General features: G+C 40.4%; 2 protein-coding genes across 6 annotated transcripts in view; one reads left to right on the forward strand and one right to left on the reverse strand.

Annotated features, from left to right (window-relative positions):
* Window positions 1–95: 95 nt before the first annotated feature.
* tmem125b (transmembrane protein 125b) lies at window positions 96–1,710 on the reverse strand. The gene is made up of 2 exons (XM_085439809.1): window positions 1,146–1,710; window positions 96–1,006 (listed from the first exon to the last, which is right to left on the reverse strand). Exons 1-2 carry the CDS (start codon window positions 1,192–1,194, stop codon window positions 273–275), a joined length of 783 nt encoding a protein of 260 aa, XP_085295935.1. The 5' UTR covers window positions 1,195–1,710; the 3' UTR covers window positions 96–272.
* A 10,969-nt stretch (window positions 1,711–12,679) lies between these two features.
* The window catches only part of LOC146688123 (low-density lipoprotein receptor-related protein 8-like), a 90,894-nt gene continuing 84,729 nt past the window's right edge, over window positions 12,680–18,844 (forward strand). For 4 of the 5 annotated variants that reach the window (XM_085438539.1, XM_085438541.1, XM_085438543.1 and 1 more), the window contains exon 1: window positions 13,203–13,752. In XM_085438539.1, the coding sequence (XP_085294665.1) occupies window positions 13,497–13,752 (256 nt within the window). In that variant the 5' untranslated portion in view covers window positions 13,203–13,496. Of the gene's footprint in view, window positions 13,013–13,202; window positions 13,753–18,844 lie in introns of those variants that run through there. The other variant, XM_085438544.1, reaches the window with a different exon arrangement.

The raw sequence follows: 18,844 nt of genomic DNA on the forward strand, positions 1-18,844 counted from the left end.
TCAGACAGTACAAAGGAGGGAAATATTCGCTTATCAAATTACAGAGCCATTGTTGACAGCAGCCTATTGTTCTTGTAGAAATGATGTGACTGCACTGCAGTGATGGTGTTTAGAGCTCAGCAGTCAGTTTTTATGGTAATGGAAAACAATAAAGAGAGTGGAAAGAAAATTTGTGAAGACTTGATTTGGATATTGACACAACCTTCTCGGTTCTACTATTAGTTCCTTTAGCTTTAAACCACTTCATCCAGTCTCAGATATTTTAAGTCCTTTCAGATCAGGCTGGTCCTGCTCGACGAGGTCTCTCTCCTGGCTTGACTCATTTGTCCTCCAGAAACACTGAACACACAGACAGCTTGATTCCCTGTCCTCCTCATTCTCCTCATTCTCATCCTCCTCCTCTGCTCCCTTCTTCTTTTGATGTATGCCAGCACACTATAGCCCGCTACAGCTAGAGACATGCCCATCCCTGCAGCCATCAACACCAGACCAGAAACCAACATTTCCCTGCTGTCGTGACCTTGGCTGCCGATGGTGGCCACAAAGATTAGCACCGTCCCACACAGCATGACTGCCAGCCCTACAGCTAAAATCAGCGCGGGGTCGGCCCTCCCACCACTTTTCAGCTGGTCGATCCGACGCCTGCTGCGCACGCAGTTCATGTCCTGGATGGCAGAGCTGAGAAGCTGCTTGAGCAGGACAGCAAGTGCCAAGAGGCAGAGGGTGGTGCCCACCCCTAGGCGCCATTCCCCAGATAGGCTTGTGGTGGTGGAGAGGAGCCCCACACCACCAAGGCCCAGTCCGAGTATGAGGGCAACAGAGGCACAGTAACACAACAAGGAGCGTTGTGGGTCTCTGGACCACCATAATTCCACTTGATCTTCCAGGATACGTCGCTGTATAAGCCTAGGGTCCAGGTAGAGGCTTGAGGACCGACGTATGGGGTAGTAAAAGGTCTCCATGTCAGGTATGGCACAGCTCAGACAGCCAAAATCAAAGACGACACCTTAAATTAGTGTGGAGAACATGGGTTGATTGTCAGAATATTAGAGGACACAGATTTCCAAAAGCACAAGTAACTTTTCTATGTCCCATGACTGTACAGAGAACACGCTGTGCTTCACCTCCTGTAAACACTTACTCACTTGTGCTAGATGAGTGTCTTGTATTGCTGTCCATCCATCTGCATCCCATCTGAAAACCTCAGAGAAGTCAGTGTGAAAGATCCCACAGTTGTTTGGTTTCGTTGTTTCATTCTGTAAAGAAAGTGATCTCTGCCTTGAGCAAATAAGAAAAAAAAGAAAAAAAAACTGCTATGAGGAAAACTTCCAGTATTTCAGGTACTTTGCTTCATTTGTTGAAGTTGGTTTCAGAGATGAAAGTGGATGTAGATGCCAAAAGTGTCCTGAGTCAAACTGGAGACAGAAGCAGGGGCTCCCACAGTGTGAAACTCCTGCAAGCAGAGAGGTAATGGCAGTTACGTAGCTTGTGCATGTGTCGTTTCATCAAGGCTTCATCACCACAGCGACTGTACTCATGTCACAGATCAATAATCTGTGTCCTCTTTAGAGCCCTGTGCCAGGCAGAACAGACACCAACTTCTCTTCTCATCACACGGGACCAGCATCTTGTCAAGTTAAGCAGGAAAAAAGACTGGTCACAATAGTAGTGTTGGATCATGGTTTGGACAGAGATTGGCGACACTGTCCACCACGCTCCATCACAGACAATGGGCTGACCGATGAACACAATGACTGTGCTGCAGAGGGTGGGTGATGGTGTGTGGGGGACGTGGATGGGTGTTGCGTTGCTCCTTTGGAGGGCTGAGTGATGTCAGTGTGCACTGATAATGGTGTTTCTGTGATCCCAAGGATAGCGTCACTCAGACACTGGGCTGGATAGGTCTCAGTGAATAGTGTATCTCCTCACTGAGGTGCTAACTAACCTGGGCATCTCATCTATTTCTTACACACCTGGCAATACTGAACATTATCCATAAAACCATTTCACAGGTATATTTCTTTTCTTTTAAAAAAGAAAAAAAAGGTATATTTCTTTGCTTTCCTGCTCTGCCACCTCTAAAGCTCAAAATAAAATTTAAAAAAAAAAAGATACAAGGTGTGGTTTTATTACTATTTAGGTGGCTGTGTGTGCTTAAAGGAATAGTCTGCATATTAATTACTGGGCTTGGTGCTCTTACTGTAGGTAGGTTTTGACCTTTGGACAGAGCTTGGCTAGCTAGGTTTTTACAGTCTTTGCTTAGCTGTCTTATAGTTGTTGTTTCCCATTTAAGATGTAAAACTGTTAAAGTTGTAACAATATTCTCATCTAACCTTGACAAAAGCATGTAAATGTTTATTTAATAGCCAAACAGGCAAACTTATACATTTATCTTTCAGATATACGGCATAGGAGAAGCTAATAGCATCCACTAGCTAGGTTTGGCTTATGGCTAATGCAGTGTAGTGCAGCGGTGTATTCTGATGCAGTTACATCTAACATAATTAAAGATGCCCCCACCCCCAATTGTTCCAGTGTAATGATCTTGCTTTCATGTGTGTTGACTCAGTGACAAGTGGCTGAGGCTATAATGGAGTCACTGCAGGGGCGCTAACAACTAGAGAGGAAGTATAGATTGAAACAAAGTTGAATCAATATGAGTTATGAAGGGAAAAATAAACAAACGAGTTTGCTGGTGTTAGCATGGTGACCTTTGATTTACTAAAATTCATCTTGAGTCATTTTTATTCTATATGAGCAATAAAATATAAATAAATCAGCTGTTGGGAAAGATGGATGAACTTTTATTTAGATTTAGATATTAATTTCTTCACAGAAATATAAACTCTTAGCAGCAGTGTATATTTTATGCACTTTTGGAAGCTTTTCAGTGTAATTCCAGTCACAATGGTGAAGGCTGGGTGACACTGGTTGCATTTATAAATGCATCTGCTTGTTCAACTTCTCCATCCAGAGAAGTCAGCATATTTACTCAGATATACCCATGCAGCTGTCTGGAAACCCCTGATGGACCAGTCGTTCTCATGACCAAAGTACTGAGACCAGTACATAAATGCCACTTTCTCCCCCTAGTGGAGTAATAAGGTAATAAAGTAGACCCTATTTCAATTCTGAGGTTTTACACATCAAAAATTATTTTAAAAAAATTATCTGGTCCTTACCAACTCTTAAAATTAGGTAAATACAACCTCAGATTAATAACAACACAGGGCACCATACCATTATTTATTTACCAAAAATAAGTGTAACCTATGATTCAGTAGCTTGTACAACCACCTTCAGCAACATTAACTTTAAGTAATCATTTTCTGTAGTCATCAGTCATCCTTTACAACATTGTTTCAGTTTGTTGAGATATGTGGGTATTTGTTTATACACAGCTATGAAAGTCCCTCCGATCAGGGTGAGGTCTGGACTTTTACTGGGCCATTGCAACAACTTGATTCTCTGTTTTTTTGTCATTCTGTTGTAGATTTGCTGCTGCGCTTGGGATCATTGTTCTGTTGCATGACACAGTTTGGGCCAAGCTCTAGATGTTGGTCAGATGGTCTTATATTTAACTCAAGGATACTTGTGTATATGTTACGTATGGCCCAAAATGGCCTCCGTACAAGAAAGTAGTAAGCTCTAAGGAACCCCCACACTGCAATGGGGTACACAAGGTTTATTTTTTTCCTCAGAGTCAAACTACTGGCTGAAGACACAACTCTGGCCAGGAGTCCAAGGCCCAAAGCCACCACGGTCAAGGTTGTTAGCCTGGTTACAAACAGGGGAAGGTGGTCACTTGGAAGAACAAGCAGCCAAAAACATATCAATCTTGCATCTTCCTCAGAAAGGTTTGCCACCCACCTTTTCAAGCCTGGTGTCGTTCAACGGTGGCTCTCCACATTAAATCCTGGGGCTTCCACTCTCGAGCTGAAGCTTCCCTAAACTTGGCCAGTTTCCTTTCCATGGGCACGGACAGTCTCCAATCCAGTGTTTTTCCTCCCAGCAGATCCACACAAATCCTAATTAAAATGAGTCCTCCCTCCAACATCCTCAGATTGTTTTAAAAGCAAAACCAGGCCAGGTTAAAAATCCTTTCCCTTAGAACAGTTTCAAACTCAAATACACAGTGGGCCAAAATTCAAAACTGGAACAAAGTCGCGGGCTAACATTAATATTTATTGAAAAACAAAATCTTCCTCCAGATATAAGAATGAATCTTTTCTTATGGACTCAAACAAGTTTTGCTGAAAAACTGAATATGGAACAAGCAAAGCTTAATACTAAACGATATATATATTAGCTGTATAATACCAGTAGGCCAGCTCTATATGGAAAAGATATATATAAATCTTATAAAGTTTGTATCTGTCTTGTGTGAAACTTGTATGAAAAGCATATAAGAGTGAAAACAGATATAAGATCCCTTGAAAAATTATATAATGAAACTTGTATGTTTTGGATACTTATTAAAACAATGTATGAAAGTAATGAGAAAGTGGCCACTTTCATGAGTAATCACATATAAGTTTTTACTATTTGTTTTCCATATGGGTAATAGTAATTTGGTATGGCTTCGCGGGCCAAATGTAATTAGGCTGCGGGCCCAATTTGGCCCGCGGGCCAGAGTTTGACACCTATGCCTTAGAATGTGCACACTTCACCCTGGAGTCTCAGAGGCTTCCCTGCTGCACCAGTGTAAAAGCCTTCCAGTTTCCTCTCCCCTTTATAGAGAATGGCTCCCATCCTTCCCAATCAGCTGCTCCCTGTACTCAAATCCAAATAGCTGGCAGCTGGACTAGAGTAGAATCTCCACTCCTCACACCAAACACAAAAACCCCCCACCAAAGTATGTGATTAATACAACACCCCCCCCCCCCCCCCCCCCCCCCCCCCGGAGTAATGCCAACCCAAAAGTTTAGTGGGGGATTCTCTCCATTCTTTTCCACCATGCTATACTCCGCAACATATGCAGAGAAGTTGACTCAATGACTGTAAGATTCCCAGGTGCTGTGACTCCAGCTCATCATCCCTCCACCACCGTGCTTGACAGTTGGTATGAGGTGTTTGTGCTGACACGCTGTGTTTGTTTTGTTTTGTTGTTTTCCGAACTTGGTGTTTTTTGTGGCCAACATATCTACTTTGGACTCATCTGTAGAAAGTTCATTGTTGCAGAACTTTCATACTACCCTTATCTGTATACATCAGTACATCTACATTTGCCCGTAGTACACGTTTTTCTGCTTACATGTTGTGAAGATCAGTGAAGTGTATTTGATGAACAGCATCTGGGTGCTACTTACCCTCTTAAGTAGTAAGTACATACTTGGTTTTCCACACACAGCTTCTGGATTTTAGTTCAGTTTTTGCAAAATCAATAATATGTGCAATATGGCATGTTTTGTAATTCATCTCAGGTATATCGACCTAACTTTAAACCCAGATAAGGACAAGATGAGAGTTTACTTTCGTTTTGCCATGAATGTATCTGTAAGAAACCTTTATATTTTATTGTAAAAGCTTGATTTTACGCCTCTCAGATTCGTATTTATTAATGAAGCTACAGTTAGTATAAAAAAACCCATTCTGATGTCAATAGAGGTGATTTACCAGTCTGTCCCCACTCAATGTGATTCAACCGCAAGCTGGCAATTAATGCACTTGTACAGCGATTTAAATACAGCCACTAGGCGGGACATATTGATTCGCAATAATTACCCTCACTGTTAATTACTCTTGTAGATTTGATGAAACATCATGTAGTCATAGTTGTTCGTTGCCAACGGTAGGGCTTTAATTTCATTTTTATTTATTTGTTTACTTTAATATGATAGAGAAATCAGTGTCTATTTATTTTAAAATAACCTCCACCAAAGAACGCCAAAATTATCAATTAAGCCAGCAATCAGGCAAAGCATGAAAATATTTGCACTAATCATTGTGACAGGTTGATATGTATTTGGCATGCTCCTGTACAGCTGGTGAATGTGTATTTGTATGTGCTTGTTTACTGTCTGTTCTGCCTTGTGACAGAATAGCCTCGACAGTCATTTGCCTGCTGTTCTGGGAGTGACTCCAAAATTCATCAGGCTCAGAGAGAAAAAAACTGAATGTTGTGAACTAACGGACAAATCGATGAACAGATGTATGAAAAAAAAAGGCTGCATTATAAATTCTTCTGCATAAAATACACAGATGAACCACAACAACAGCAACAACCAAACCACTTGTTTAAGATTGTGTGGGCCATCCTCATGCTACCAAAGCAGCCGTGACCTTTAATGGGCCTCACTGGATTGAACTTGTTCCAGTGTATCGCTTGATCACACACAGTGGTTTGGATGCTGGTGCTCGGTCTGTTTCAGAGCAGTTTTTATGGTGTGACAGAGCACAGTAACCTGGCCACTGATGTCAGAGGGTGCCATGGGTGAGTGTTACTGGTTTACAACATTAGTGACATATACAAAGCAGCATTCACATCAGCAGCAAGCAGGACGTTGCATTATAATGTGGTAACATTATTCACTTCACGTGTCTGTGGGGTTAATATTGAGGTTGATACTGTCTGAGTTTGCTTTTCATGCTTTACTGAAGGAACCTAGGATGTCATCCAGGCACATTTTTGTATTAAGTGTCTCTCTACAATTATCATTTGGGCAATTATTAGAAAATCTGAAAGATCAAAGCTACGTATTTAAAAAAAAAAAAAAAAAAAAAAGCCAAATCATGCTAATACAATAAAGTAGAGGAAAACTTTAAAATGACAAGAATGTCAAAGGTTGTAAATATACTTCAAATAATATGCAGTATGCTTAAGACTCCACCATATTTCATACATTTTAAGAAAAACTCAACAGGCTTCTAGTTAAGGCTTAAATTTTGCTTTTGTCAATCTAATAAACACAACATGTGCGTTTTGCTCTAATGATACCACAACAGGACAGTCATGTTTAATATATGTGTTTGATAAAAGAGTATGCAACGTTGTTGTGGACAAAGATCATCCTGCAGGTGGCAGCAGCCTCCAGGTTTGGAAGCAGTCTGAGGGTGCCCACATTAGAAGGCTGCATATGGGGTTAGATTAGGGATGTCTAACTCTTTGTTGTTAATAGGCCACCAAAACCTTGCAGGCTTTTTTTGTGCCCAAGGCAGCGGGTTTGTCACCTGTATTTAAATGCAACATAAGCACTCAAATCTCTACATTTAGCAAAAATTATTGACACTGTAATGGGAAAAATTCCCAAATAAAATACAGCCTTACTTACTTAATAGATACGCAGGCATAAGCATATAAATGTACTAACAACATTAAAAATAAATGTAGGGACTGTGAAGAAAGCCAGCCTCTGTGGATGTAGCATTATTGTAGTTATAGTTTATCAACACAGATGCAATAAACTGTCTTTTTAAAATGCTTTTTCATTTCTGACACCTAAAACCTACAGAGTGACAAACTGATAAATAGAATTGCTCCACCATCTCATCTGCTTTTCAAATAAAGGATGAATACAGTCAGTCATCATGTCACGGGTCATAGCTCCTCCTTCATGTTATTGTGGAAGATGCTTCGTTATGACTCTGGTTGCATGTTTGAGGCCTTTGGCGTATTCAAGTATAGTTCTGGACATTACCCTGATGATAGTGTGCAATAGATAACAATTGGCTATTGCAAAAAATGCTTGAAAGTGTGTTTCATTGGAGCAATTATACAGAGACCCAGGTTTTACACATTTACTCTTTAAAGTAGGAAGATTTACTCTGAGTGCGGAGGAGGGAAGAATTTAGCTCAGAGACTTAAAAAGGGATCTCAGTGTATGGTTAAGATTATGGTGAGGGGGCTGTGCAAAACCCTGCAAACAGTTTCTCGTTCATGGACTCACTTTGCTGACAGGGACAGCATCAACCAGTGAGGATGAACTAATCTCACAGTTGCAGACCGCTGGGTTAGACAAACAGCATCACTGTTGCACTCTCCCTTATAGGCTGGTGAGCGGTAGGCGAAAACAAGAACAAACTTGACTCTCTCATCTCTCAACAGCAGCTGCTAAGGTGTTCTTGAGTAAGGTACTTATATTTAATTGCTTGAGTGCTCAGAGGCCAATCAGTAGATAGTTACACTGTAACCGAACCATGAAGCCTGTCAATGCAAGATGCTACAGCTGAGTGAATGTGGAGCAGAAAACTGAAAAAGGAAAACGTATGCCTGCTCAGCAAATGTCCCCTAAAGGTTAATTAAATAAGAAATGCAACAAGAACCACACTACTTACTGAAATGCTGCTCACACGACAAGCTGTGGATTTCTTAATTCCTTGACTGTGCGAGAGGATGATGGCGGCTTCTCCAGAATGTAGCAAATCCTCCAAACTGGCTGCTGTGACAAATAAAAGGGCCAATTTCTTGACAACTCATGACACAACGAGGCTCGCACAAACCTTAAGCATACTGAGTATTTTGATGCTGCTTATAAAGTTTCCAAAATTATGCACCCTGACAGTGAGGAGATTCAAATAACCGATAATTATCTGTCACGAGGCATGACTGATGGGGATGCAGTTTGATCTGACATGAAATTGTTTACAGACAAGATACTTTGAATATACCCTGATATTTCATCTAGTGCTACCAGCAAGTCAAAGAAGTTCAGGCATCCAGTAGTGTTTTTTACTCCAAGTAAGTTGACCAGGTCTCACAACATGATGCATCCTTTTATGACGTTTCTGGATATTCCTCCCATACAACCAGCAAGTTGATATATGTATGATATTAGCTGATATCTCAACAATTGTTGGATGGAATACTCTAAAAATTGTTTAAAATAGGTAGATTTCGCTCCCAGATTTGAAAAGTGAAGTCAGTGTATGAGCATTTTACACTGTATTCCGCCTAATGGTGAGCAGAGGGCAACTCCAGTAGCTGACTGTAAGCCTGTGAGAAAAAGACCCTAATGTGCCCTTCATTTATGACCTCAGTAAACACTTTCCTCTTGGATTTAAGTGCACAGTCTCTAGTAACAGGTCTTATGTAATACTGCATAACATTCATTTAGTTAATTATGGGTAATTAAAGCACCTTAAGCTTTAGGGTGGGTAGCTTGTGATTCTAAAATAAAAGTTGCCATATTGTTATGTTACATGAAATGGATGAAGGACGTGTACAGTAAATTCTTTCCTTGTCATGCCACTATTAATAGGTTCCATTAATGGAGTGTTGATCAAGTCCATGAGACCAAGCCCTGTGTGTAGTCTTAGACATTAAACTATCCTGGACAGAACATATGAATAAAAAGGTTGTTAAAATGGGAAATTGTATCTCAGTAATGAAAAGATATGAAGATTTTTGTACACTAAAATTGATCAGGCAGTTACGTGGTCATCACTTATTAGTATGATTTGGTGGTATATTGGCTCAAATTAAGAAACAACAAAAGAACAAATATTGTAACAATGTATAAATGTCTGGTTAGCTATAAAACATATATTACTTTATTCTTCATCAGAACTGTTATTGTTACAAAGATTCCAAACATTTGTATTTCAGTCTAGATAGACATGAATATACCACCAGACAAGTTACAGGAGGACCATTTTTATTAGCCATAGCAATTAAAAGAGCAATTTCATACAGGGCTATGGAGGAGTAGACGTTTTTGCCAGACAGATAACAGAAGAAACCAGTAAAACTGGATTAATTTTTTTTAAACAAATGTTACATTAAGTTAAACCAACATTGAGCACAAACTAAACTAAACTAAGCCAACAGCCCACACAAAAGGTTACTGAGGACCTTTGTGAACTCTTGTCTTTAGAGCAACTAAGTGTTTATACTATGGCTTATAGTCATAGACATTTGAAAAGGAGGTCAAAGCAGTAAAAAAGCATTGCACATATTAAGATATGCAAAATCTGTTCTTATATTAGTGCTGATTGACAATCTCTCACTCTCACACTCACTCTGATATGCCCTGCCTCTTTCCTAATCCCCAGTTTGCTAAAAGCATTTTCATTTAGTCATGACTCACCCCTCACAGCAAATTGACTGTAAACTCAATTTACTTGGAGCTGTCTCTGATGCATGAGAATCAAATTTGTAACTACATCAAAAGTCTGTTTGTTGTACTACAGCAATACCCATTGCTTTCATTTCATTTTGAAGAAGCCATGAATGAGAACACATACTGTTCTTTAAGTATGGTAGGTTTGTGTCAAAGTGCAAATCCACAGTTTATGAACTCCACAGTGTGTTACTGTACATAATGAACCATTATTGCAGGATGGTTATAATGAATCCTAGCTACTCAAAAAATCAGGAAATTGTATCGACTTGCTTTTCTGCAGATAAAACTCTGAATTTGGTCAGGTCAGGAGTAAACTAATATCATATTCACTTTTGTTGCTTCAAACAGCTGTTCAGCAACATCTGTGTTATTTCCTTTCAATATGCTCCTGCTGTCTTGCTCTGGCTGGACAATTGCTGTGAAACCATGACAACAAGTCTTAACTGCTACATTTTTCTTTTCAGTGCCGCGACTTTTTGACTGTGAACACAACTGCTTGTGCAGCTACACGACTGTTTATGTGTGTGCATGTATCTCAGTGTGTAAACTGAGAATAGGAGGGATTAAGTTATCCTTGAGCTTATCTCCATTTAAAATGAGTGATTATGCTGTCAGTAATGGTCATGGCCTAGATTTGAAAGACAGCCTTTTTTTTCTCTCTGGCTGGGAGCCACTAGACCTTGTAAATACTACCAATGCACTTTTATCTGTCACAAATATTACCTCATTGTGTTTAGTAAGAGTAATAAGTGGTACAGGAGCCTATTTCTCTTGGTGCTACTTTTAGAAACTCCATAGCCTGCAGTTCACCTTAGCATTTGCAATTTGCATATAGATGATACTCATATCAAATTATTGCTCAGGGGGAGTATTAATAATGGTGATGTTGAATAGGATGGTGTACTGTACAATAGTGTGTTAAAGATGTTGAAACAAGTGAGCTCCAAAACATTGAAATCTGCCTCACTAGGACCACAATGTTTCACATGTTTCACCTCCCTTTGCTTTCCATCAGCCATAAACTGTTTCCCCCCTTTCTATTGTTTAAACTTTGACGGATTTAAGGATTTGTTACATGTGTGGAGCTCTGGCTGCATTGTGGAGGATTTTGAAATTATACCCAAAACTGTTTCAAAGTGAACACAAATACACCACAGGGATGCAAAATTGCTTGACCTCTTGATCCCTACCAATCTGCTCCTGCTAGTCCCCAGCAGTGTACCACTATTACCTGTCTGTCATGCTCCAAAATTGATTTCACTGGCTCAGTGGGTATGACATGGGCAGCTCTCAGACTACTTTCACTCTCTTTCTCACTCATACATGCCCTTGATTAGCAAAACTAGAACACTCAGAGAAAAAAAAAGGCTTTGATAAATGTGCTACATCAAAATCTGTTACACATTTCAACAGGAAAGATCATTTGGTTCATCCCTCCCCCTGGTTGCAGCGTCTTTGTTCCCAGCAGGTAAGTTCCATAACTTACCAATACTTCACATAGCCAGAAAAATGTCCAGAAAAGCCAGAAAATAATGAGGGATCTGAATGAAAGACTCAAAACAATAAAAATGCTTTCTTAGAGACGCTTTCTTTGAGCAACATATATTTTCAAGACATAATAATAATAATAATAATAATAATAATAATAATAATAATAATAATACACACATAATAAGCACTGCATTTAGCATAACCATGAAGGAGAGAACCAGGAATCACCAGGACTCAATATACTGATCGAATCAGCCAGATTAGACTCTTACTATGGAGCAATATGGAGAAACCCCCCCCCCCCCCCAGTTTGGCCTGAATTTATATATGCAAACATGTAATTATATTCCCCAAAAAAGACCAACTATTTTTTCAACCTATTTTAAACCCAGAAATGCTCAATACTGAAATAAAAAATGCATATTTGTATTTAACATTTGTTATGAGCTTAGGTTTATGGTGTTATTTTGAGCTAATCACACCAGAATCACACCAGCGTTGGACTTGTCCCATCACCTAGTCATAATAGCCCAACACTTATTTTGGTCTGTCCCCTGTAGGCCAATGTTTTTTCCCTACTCTAAAAGCTGCACAGTTAGTATCTGTAAGTTTGGTATGGCACAATTTTTACACCAGATATGATAGCTGAGATAACCCTCCTGTTTATCCAGGTTCGGGAGTTGCATCAGGAGTAAAATAGCTTGTGACCCCTTCAGACATGGGGTTGTATCTCCTCCCAGGTTGAAGCGGGGTTCTTTAACATGTAAGGCAAGCGGCAAATTGTATTGTATTATTATTGTTATTTGTCCAAATAATGTTAAAAAATTGATTTTTCTGCCTAATGTCACAAATACAATTTAAAACTGTATGGGATAAGAAAGCACCATTGCAAAGACAAAAAACAAAAAACAAAAAAAGAACTGCCGTTTATTTCTATTCTACTCAACTTTTTTTTTTTTTTTTAGAAAATCTGCCTTCAAAGATTTCATTATTGTATGACATTGTGATCTAGAGAGGCAAAAAAAGTTTTTAGTTACAGTTTTTATTTCGCCGCAATCGCAAAATAAACAACCACACATAAAAATGAAGATACCACAAAACACAAGCAAAAGATAAATAAATGCATTTATTTTTAAAGTAAGCTAGTTCAAGAAATTTGCCTTAATAGTTTGTATTATTTCATGCCTTTGGTCACTGTCCTACTGTATCGCATTGTGTAGCGTAACTGTCCCCGCCCCGCGCGCTGTCGTCACGCGCCGGGTAGCCAGTGAGGCGGAGGGAGGGGGAGTTTCACACGGCGGAGAGGCAGGCAGCGGCGTCGCAGCGCTACAACAAGAGCGGCTTTTGGGCTTTGTTTCGTGGATGTGAATGAGCTCCATCACCTTCTCCAGAAATGTTGACGGATTTAAGGATATTGCTACTTTTTAATTTGTTCGTCCTCAGGCTTCATTTCACAAAAGGTCAGTTGAAAATCGTTGCCCCCCTCTGCGCGCGAAACGCTATTGAAATAGTAGATAAAGGCTGGTGTGTGATGCTGAGCTGACTGGAAGCGCTCTCTACTCGGCGCGCGCGAGCGTGCGTGTGATACCAAGAGAGCAAAAAGGCTAAAAGGGACTACTTTCTAAAAACAAATTAATGCGCAAGTGTGTTGTTTATTTCACTTTAAAAATGTAATAGGTGAGGTTTCAGGATAGGAAAAAGCCTCTGCGTGTCTGTCATGCATCTGTCATCCATACTGCATCAGAGGTAGTAGCTGTAGTAGCACAGACTGACTGACTGACTGAATCTTTGTCTTTACGTTTGGAAGAATTGAGTCGTGCAGACCCTGGGCCTCTTCTGAGCCCTTCTGTCTTTGAACTGTTAAATATCCTGGGAAAAAGGAGACCGCTATCTGAAAGAAAGCATGCACCATGACGCCTCTAGCCCTTCACCCAATTGACCTGAATGAAGACTGAATATCAATTAGGCATTCATTTGCAAATGACAGTTGAACTAGCCTACAAGAGATTACTGTTATATCCAATTGTTGCTCATCCATCTGGACTCTTATCTCTCCGTTTGTTTTTGTTTTTGTTTCTTGCAGCCACGGATGAGTGTGAGGATGGACAGTTTCAGTGCAGCAACAAAAGGTGTATACCGACCATCTGGAGGTGTGACGATGATGACGACTGCTCAGACAACAGTGATGAAGAAAACTGTCGTAAGTGTTAAAATTAAAGGAGAAATAAACACAGATTAAATATGTTGACTGTGGACCTGCCACGACTAAGGCGTTATTACACAATAACATGTTAAAGCATGATGAAAATAGACATTAACTATATTAATGATTAAAGCAGTGCAACCCCTCCATCCCTGCTTAATCATAAAAACATCCCACCGTATTATCATGAGGATTAGTCCAGTCAGTGTGATCCTAACCATCAATAGTGAAGGAAACTGTTTCCAGGGCCTACTCCGTGGATCGGCTTCCTCCGAGGCGTGGACGTCTATCAGCAGAGAATGTACCTTCACCTATCAGCAGAGAATGTCCCTTAGTCTGTAACACAGTCAAATATATTCTCAAGTAATATTCAAGCATGCCATTCAGCGTGTTAGTACGAGCAGCTCGGGAGCAGCTTGGGAGAACAAGAAAACAGAGACTGCTTTAGATTGTCTTCCCAAAGTGACTCAACTTTATTCACAAGTACAACAGTTTATATAGAGGGTAAAATTCATGAGACAGCAGATTTATCAGTTTAAACCAGTACAGACCAAGATAAGGCAGCGTCTTCCTGCCCTTGGGTGAAGAAGCATCCTTTGTGTAGTTTATTAGTTCAGCTACAATTGTGATTATCTCAGCGACATATTTTCAAGGCACAAAACGAAGAGTTCTTTCATTAGTGAAATCTGAAACAAACCATTTGGCCTTCAACAGGCGTCTAAAAGATTAAGAAACTAATGTAGCTGAGGGAGTGATCTCTGTGGTATTTCAACCTTGTTGAATGACAGAGTTTTCCTGTATAATGTCACTATAAAACAATATCCAGTAAATGCTCCCATGGTACTAAAATACCTAACAAATAGTACTAGAAAAAGTTTAGCTCTGAGTATTCATTAGAGCTAGTCTTTCAATTTTGATCACGATTCGAGTGTGTGCTTCAGCCTGTGTATTTTAAGTTGTGTTTTCTTATTGTGTTAAAAGTCATGAACCAGAAAATGAACCCGCATCCCTCCCAGGTTTCTGCCCTTTCATAGCTTTAGATTTTTTTTTGCTGGCTTTGCTATCTTATTAGGATTTTATCAATTTTCTTTCTACTCACGCATTGTTCACAACGGCCCTGATTCCATAAAAGCCAGCAGAGTTTACAAAGACGCACAAATGCAATCATGCTTTGAGTGAGGATGTGTGCGTTCGCCTCAGGCTAAGAGCGCGTGCAGGTGATTTCATCCCTTCTCCTCCTATAAATAGAGCACTCAACAAGCGTGTTTTCCTAAAATGCGGGTTGATTGGGTGGAACCATTTTCCAATCATCTTCAAATGAAAAGCTGTCCAGGTGAGGGACAGACTGCGTGGTGCATCGCTCCAGTGCACAAAGCTCTGACAGGTATCTTGGATGTGTTGTTCTGGGTGGAAATAATAGAATTCTGCTTTCCTTTTTGACAGCAAACCAGTGGCCTATATTTTGAAAGAATGCTCGTGCTGAAACCAGTGAAATTGTGCCAAAGCTGAAGCCGAGATTTACGTGTTTGCAGTGCAGCTTCTTTTGTGTCTGGGTTAATTGTGGCTCGGGAGAAAATTCTACACCTCCCCACGCGATCTCATGCATCTCTCTGTTTTTATGTTTTCTCTCTCTCTCTCTCCCTTTCTCTTCCACAAAACTCCATCCCCCACACAGACCTGTTGTATACAACCACCTTATACTTCCTATGCGTGTATGGAGGTGTTTCCCTGTTCTTTCCTTGCTTCTCGTCTCCGTCCCAGCAGGACGTGTCCTCAGGCACGCAGAAAAGCAGGTCATTTGGAGCCTGTTTGCTCCTAAAACATTCATGTGTCACTGTTTCAGACACGCACACGAATTCTGACGTTTGGAGAAAAGTGATTGCTCTGCCAGGCTTTATTTCCTCTGTATTTCTTTCATAGGAAATTGTTTGTGGGTTTATTACCCCCTCGTGTGTTTTCCATAAGGAGGAGCTTCTGACACATTTAGGGTTTGAGTGAAAACACTCCCTCTGAAAGCCTTTTAAGCTGAGACTTACTGTCAGCCCACCATTTGATGATTATGACTGTAAAGCATTACATGTTGTTTTATTAGAGAGCGGTACATGTGTGGCCTTCACTCTGTGTCCATCTCCTTTTCCTGTGTGGTCTGTTGTATCTGCGTGGGCAGGCGCTGGTTTCCCTGAGCAGAGATGCAGGGTTTCTGTACCCGCTTCTCTGTAGTGTGTGATCAGAGAGATGCTAAGGATGTTGGCTGTTAAAATTGTACTCCTCTGTACTCTGGCAATTGTTAAAGAATGATTTACTTATCTTTGAGTCATTCTCACAGGTTGCCTCTGTAAGCCGTTTTTCTCTTTCTCCATGTGAAAAGACAGAAGTCAGCCGGTGTTAGGCGGTGAGGTGAAAACCTGTACAACATATGCTGCGTTGGGGGGAGAAGGTGCTGAGGATTTAGCTTGTAAATACAGCAAATCCTGTTCAGAAATGACACCGTTGGTTCTCGTTGGCTGTGAAGCGGTAGCATTTTTTAAATTAAGTTTCTGAATGGCTGAGTGGATTGTCTCACTTTTTTTTTTTTGCTGAAAATATAATATTTCATAACACAATGCCAAGCCAGATATTTCAGTGACTGAATGTGTGCAACAGACCATGGTTATGAAATATGCTGACAGGAAGGAGCTGCAGCTCCTTATTTGTCATGCCAGTGTCACTTTCTTTCTAACCTGACTGTCGCTGGCAGAACAGGTGTCTAAAATACACCAGAATTTCTCATACCAGTAATCTTTATGCACCATGGTGCTTCTCCATCCTTTACCCTGTTTTTGTTAACACCATCCCCCACTAGTTCACCCCCGAGACTGCAATCCCTATCACTCAGTACACCCCTACCATCCCCCCATTATCAAACTATTCCCCACTGACCGTTCACTCACTGCGGGGACCCATACATTCATACATGCATAATTGCAGTCCCTAACTATGTACAGACACATGTATGGGCCAGACACATGTTAGAATAAACAGAATCACATGAGTACTAATGCATGTGCACACTGTATTTCTGCAGCAGAGAAGTTCAGTCCATATATAAGAAACTGTACATTTTGTTTACTGGTTGCATAAGTTCCTGGGTGAGGATGAGACGCAAATCCTCCCTCCCTCTCGCTGCATCTGGAGTTGACAGCAGTGGAGGCAACAAAAGAATTCCTCCTTGAATTCTTAAAGTCCAATTTGTGCCGACTCTGATGCGAAGTCGGCGTTTAATCCTCGTCCTGATTATAGCAGCATATCGCCCACTTGCCATCTATCTGCGCTACCTTCAAAGTCCAGAGTGTCCGCTTGACTCTCCTCTCATCCTCGGATGTGATAGGAATCTATTTCATTTGCATTCATGAATTTAACATTCACACCTGCAGGGAGGCATTTCACATCGCCACGTAGCGCTCAAAGTCTTCTGTTGTTTTACACCGCGATGCAGAGTCAGCAACAGGCTGCATGCCTCCTCTCTTTGTCTTCTCTTAGTTAATAAACCTCCACCACTCCCTCATTGCCACACTCACTTTTGAATCTGCCGGCACTCCTCCAAACCTCCCGTAGTCATTTTTTTATTTCTTTGTTCTAAAGCCTTTCGGTGGATGCAGATTCTCTGCTATAGTGTCGAAACCACAGGCCTGCTAACACACCAAGTTTCAGGAAATTAAGAAGCCTCTGTTCAATGCTTGATAAATGTTTGTTTAAAGCTCTATTAAGAGTCCTTAGAACTCACACATCTGAGGCACACTGAGGTCCTTTTAATAGCTTGAGTGCGAAGAAATCGGTCAATATTTTTTAATATGGTCTACTTCGTGCATGATCTGTAAATTGGTTTTATGATATGAGAATAGGTAAGATTATGTCAGTCAATATTATTGTTTTTTATTTGGCTGCTTGCTAAGTTCTTGAAGGCAGACAGTGCCTCCCCTGCTGACAGAGTATTTTTTGTCATCAATTCAAAATAGCTCACTGGATTTTGTTTTGAAATCCTTCCTTCTTTTTCTTTGCTTTATTATGCTTATGGTATTTCTTTGGCTGCAAATAAAACTATCTGTTAAGCAGTAAGTCATCTTCCGCTTATCCTCTGCATTTTATTTTTCAAGGCTTTCCTCTTTCAAAAAGGGAAAAGTCCTTTGTTATCATAAATATCCACATCTCTGAATGCTCACTTGGCGAACTATTTTTACATACTTTTTGGAACAACTTTGGCCTATCTACAACATCTTCACTTCTTTTTCTGCACTCACGCAGCAGATTCCCACAGAAAGCTAAATGGACTCCACTTTAAAACTCTCTACAGCCTCATGACTCTCTGTTTCTGTTGGCACTGATGGCTGGTCGAACACGCTTCCCGCCAGCTCTACTTTTTGGGTATTTCCGGCTGTTTTTATTGCTCTGACAGGTTATTTTTCTCCTAGCTGTGTTGACATCACCCACCCAGGCTAGTTGACAGCAATATTTCACAAAGTAATGCCGACTGATCAGACACGAGGAAACAGTTTTGCCACCTGCTGAGATCTACTTGTAAATTCAGAAAAATAATACCATTCTGTGTGAGGTTCTGCTTTGTGTCGCTGAGGTTTCAGAAAAAAAAAAGATGCCTTGTATTTTTGGCTTATCAGAGTTAAAAACATTTCTTGAGTGAGTGTGTTTCACCCCACAGTGTCTGAATCTTTTTTGTCTGTGTTCTTTGAAGCTTGAGTGATTGAGTGAAGTTGAAGTGATAGAAAGTGGGAAAAGAAATTATTATGACCCTACAGTGTGAGTCTGGGAGGTTGTTTTGTGTTCCTATCAAATTCTCCCCATAATCTCCACGGCTGTTGTCAACAGACACAGCGTGGAAAGGATTACGCCTTTATCTCTCCAAGCTATGAGGCATTTTTTCTGTCGGGTCTGTGGTCAATTTATGTTATGTTAATTCACAAAGATGTGATAATGCCTCAATTAGTCACCAATTTGAAAAGCTACGATAAAGCAAATGTTTTTATTGCAAAAATGTATGGCTTTTAAAACATGTCAGTTCGGTAAACAAACTGATCTTCTGATCTTTCTGATCTGT

This window comes from Copadichromis virginalis, linkage group LG18 (assembly GCF_057382275.1).
Source record: "Copadichromis virginalis isolate Kocher_CV1m ecotype Utaka linkage group LG18, C_Virginalis_male_GT1.1, whole genome shotgun sequence".
In the NCBI taxonomy this organism is placed as follows: Eukaryota; Metazoa; Chordata; class Actinopteri; order Cichliformes; family Cichlidae; genus Copadichromis; species Copadichromis virginalis.

What these genes read in the sequence shown, in the direction of transcription:
- tmem125b (XM_085439809.1), bottom strand. Translation starts at nt 1,194, where the DNA reads ATGGGATGCAGATGGATGGACAGCAATACAAGACACTCATCTAGCACA. An exon ending in AAGACACTCATCTAGCACAA is followed by an intron (nt 1,007 to 1,145) that starts GTGAGTAAGTGT and finishes CACTAATTTAAG; the next exon opens with GTGTCGTCTTTGATTTTGGC.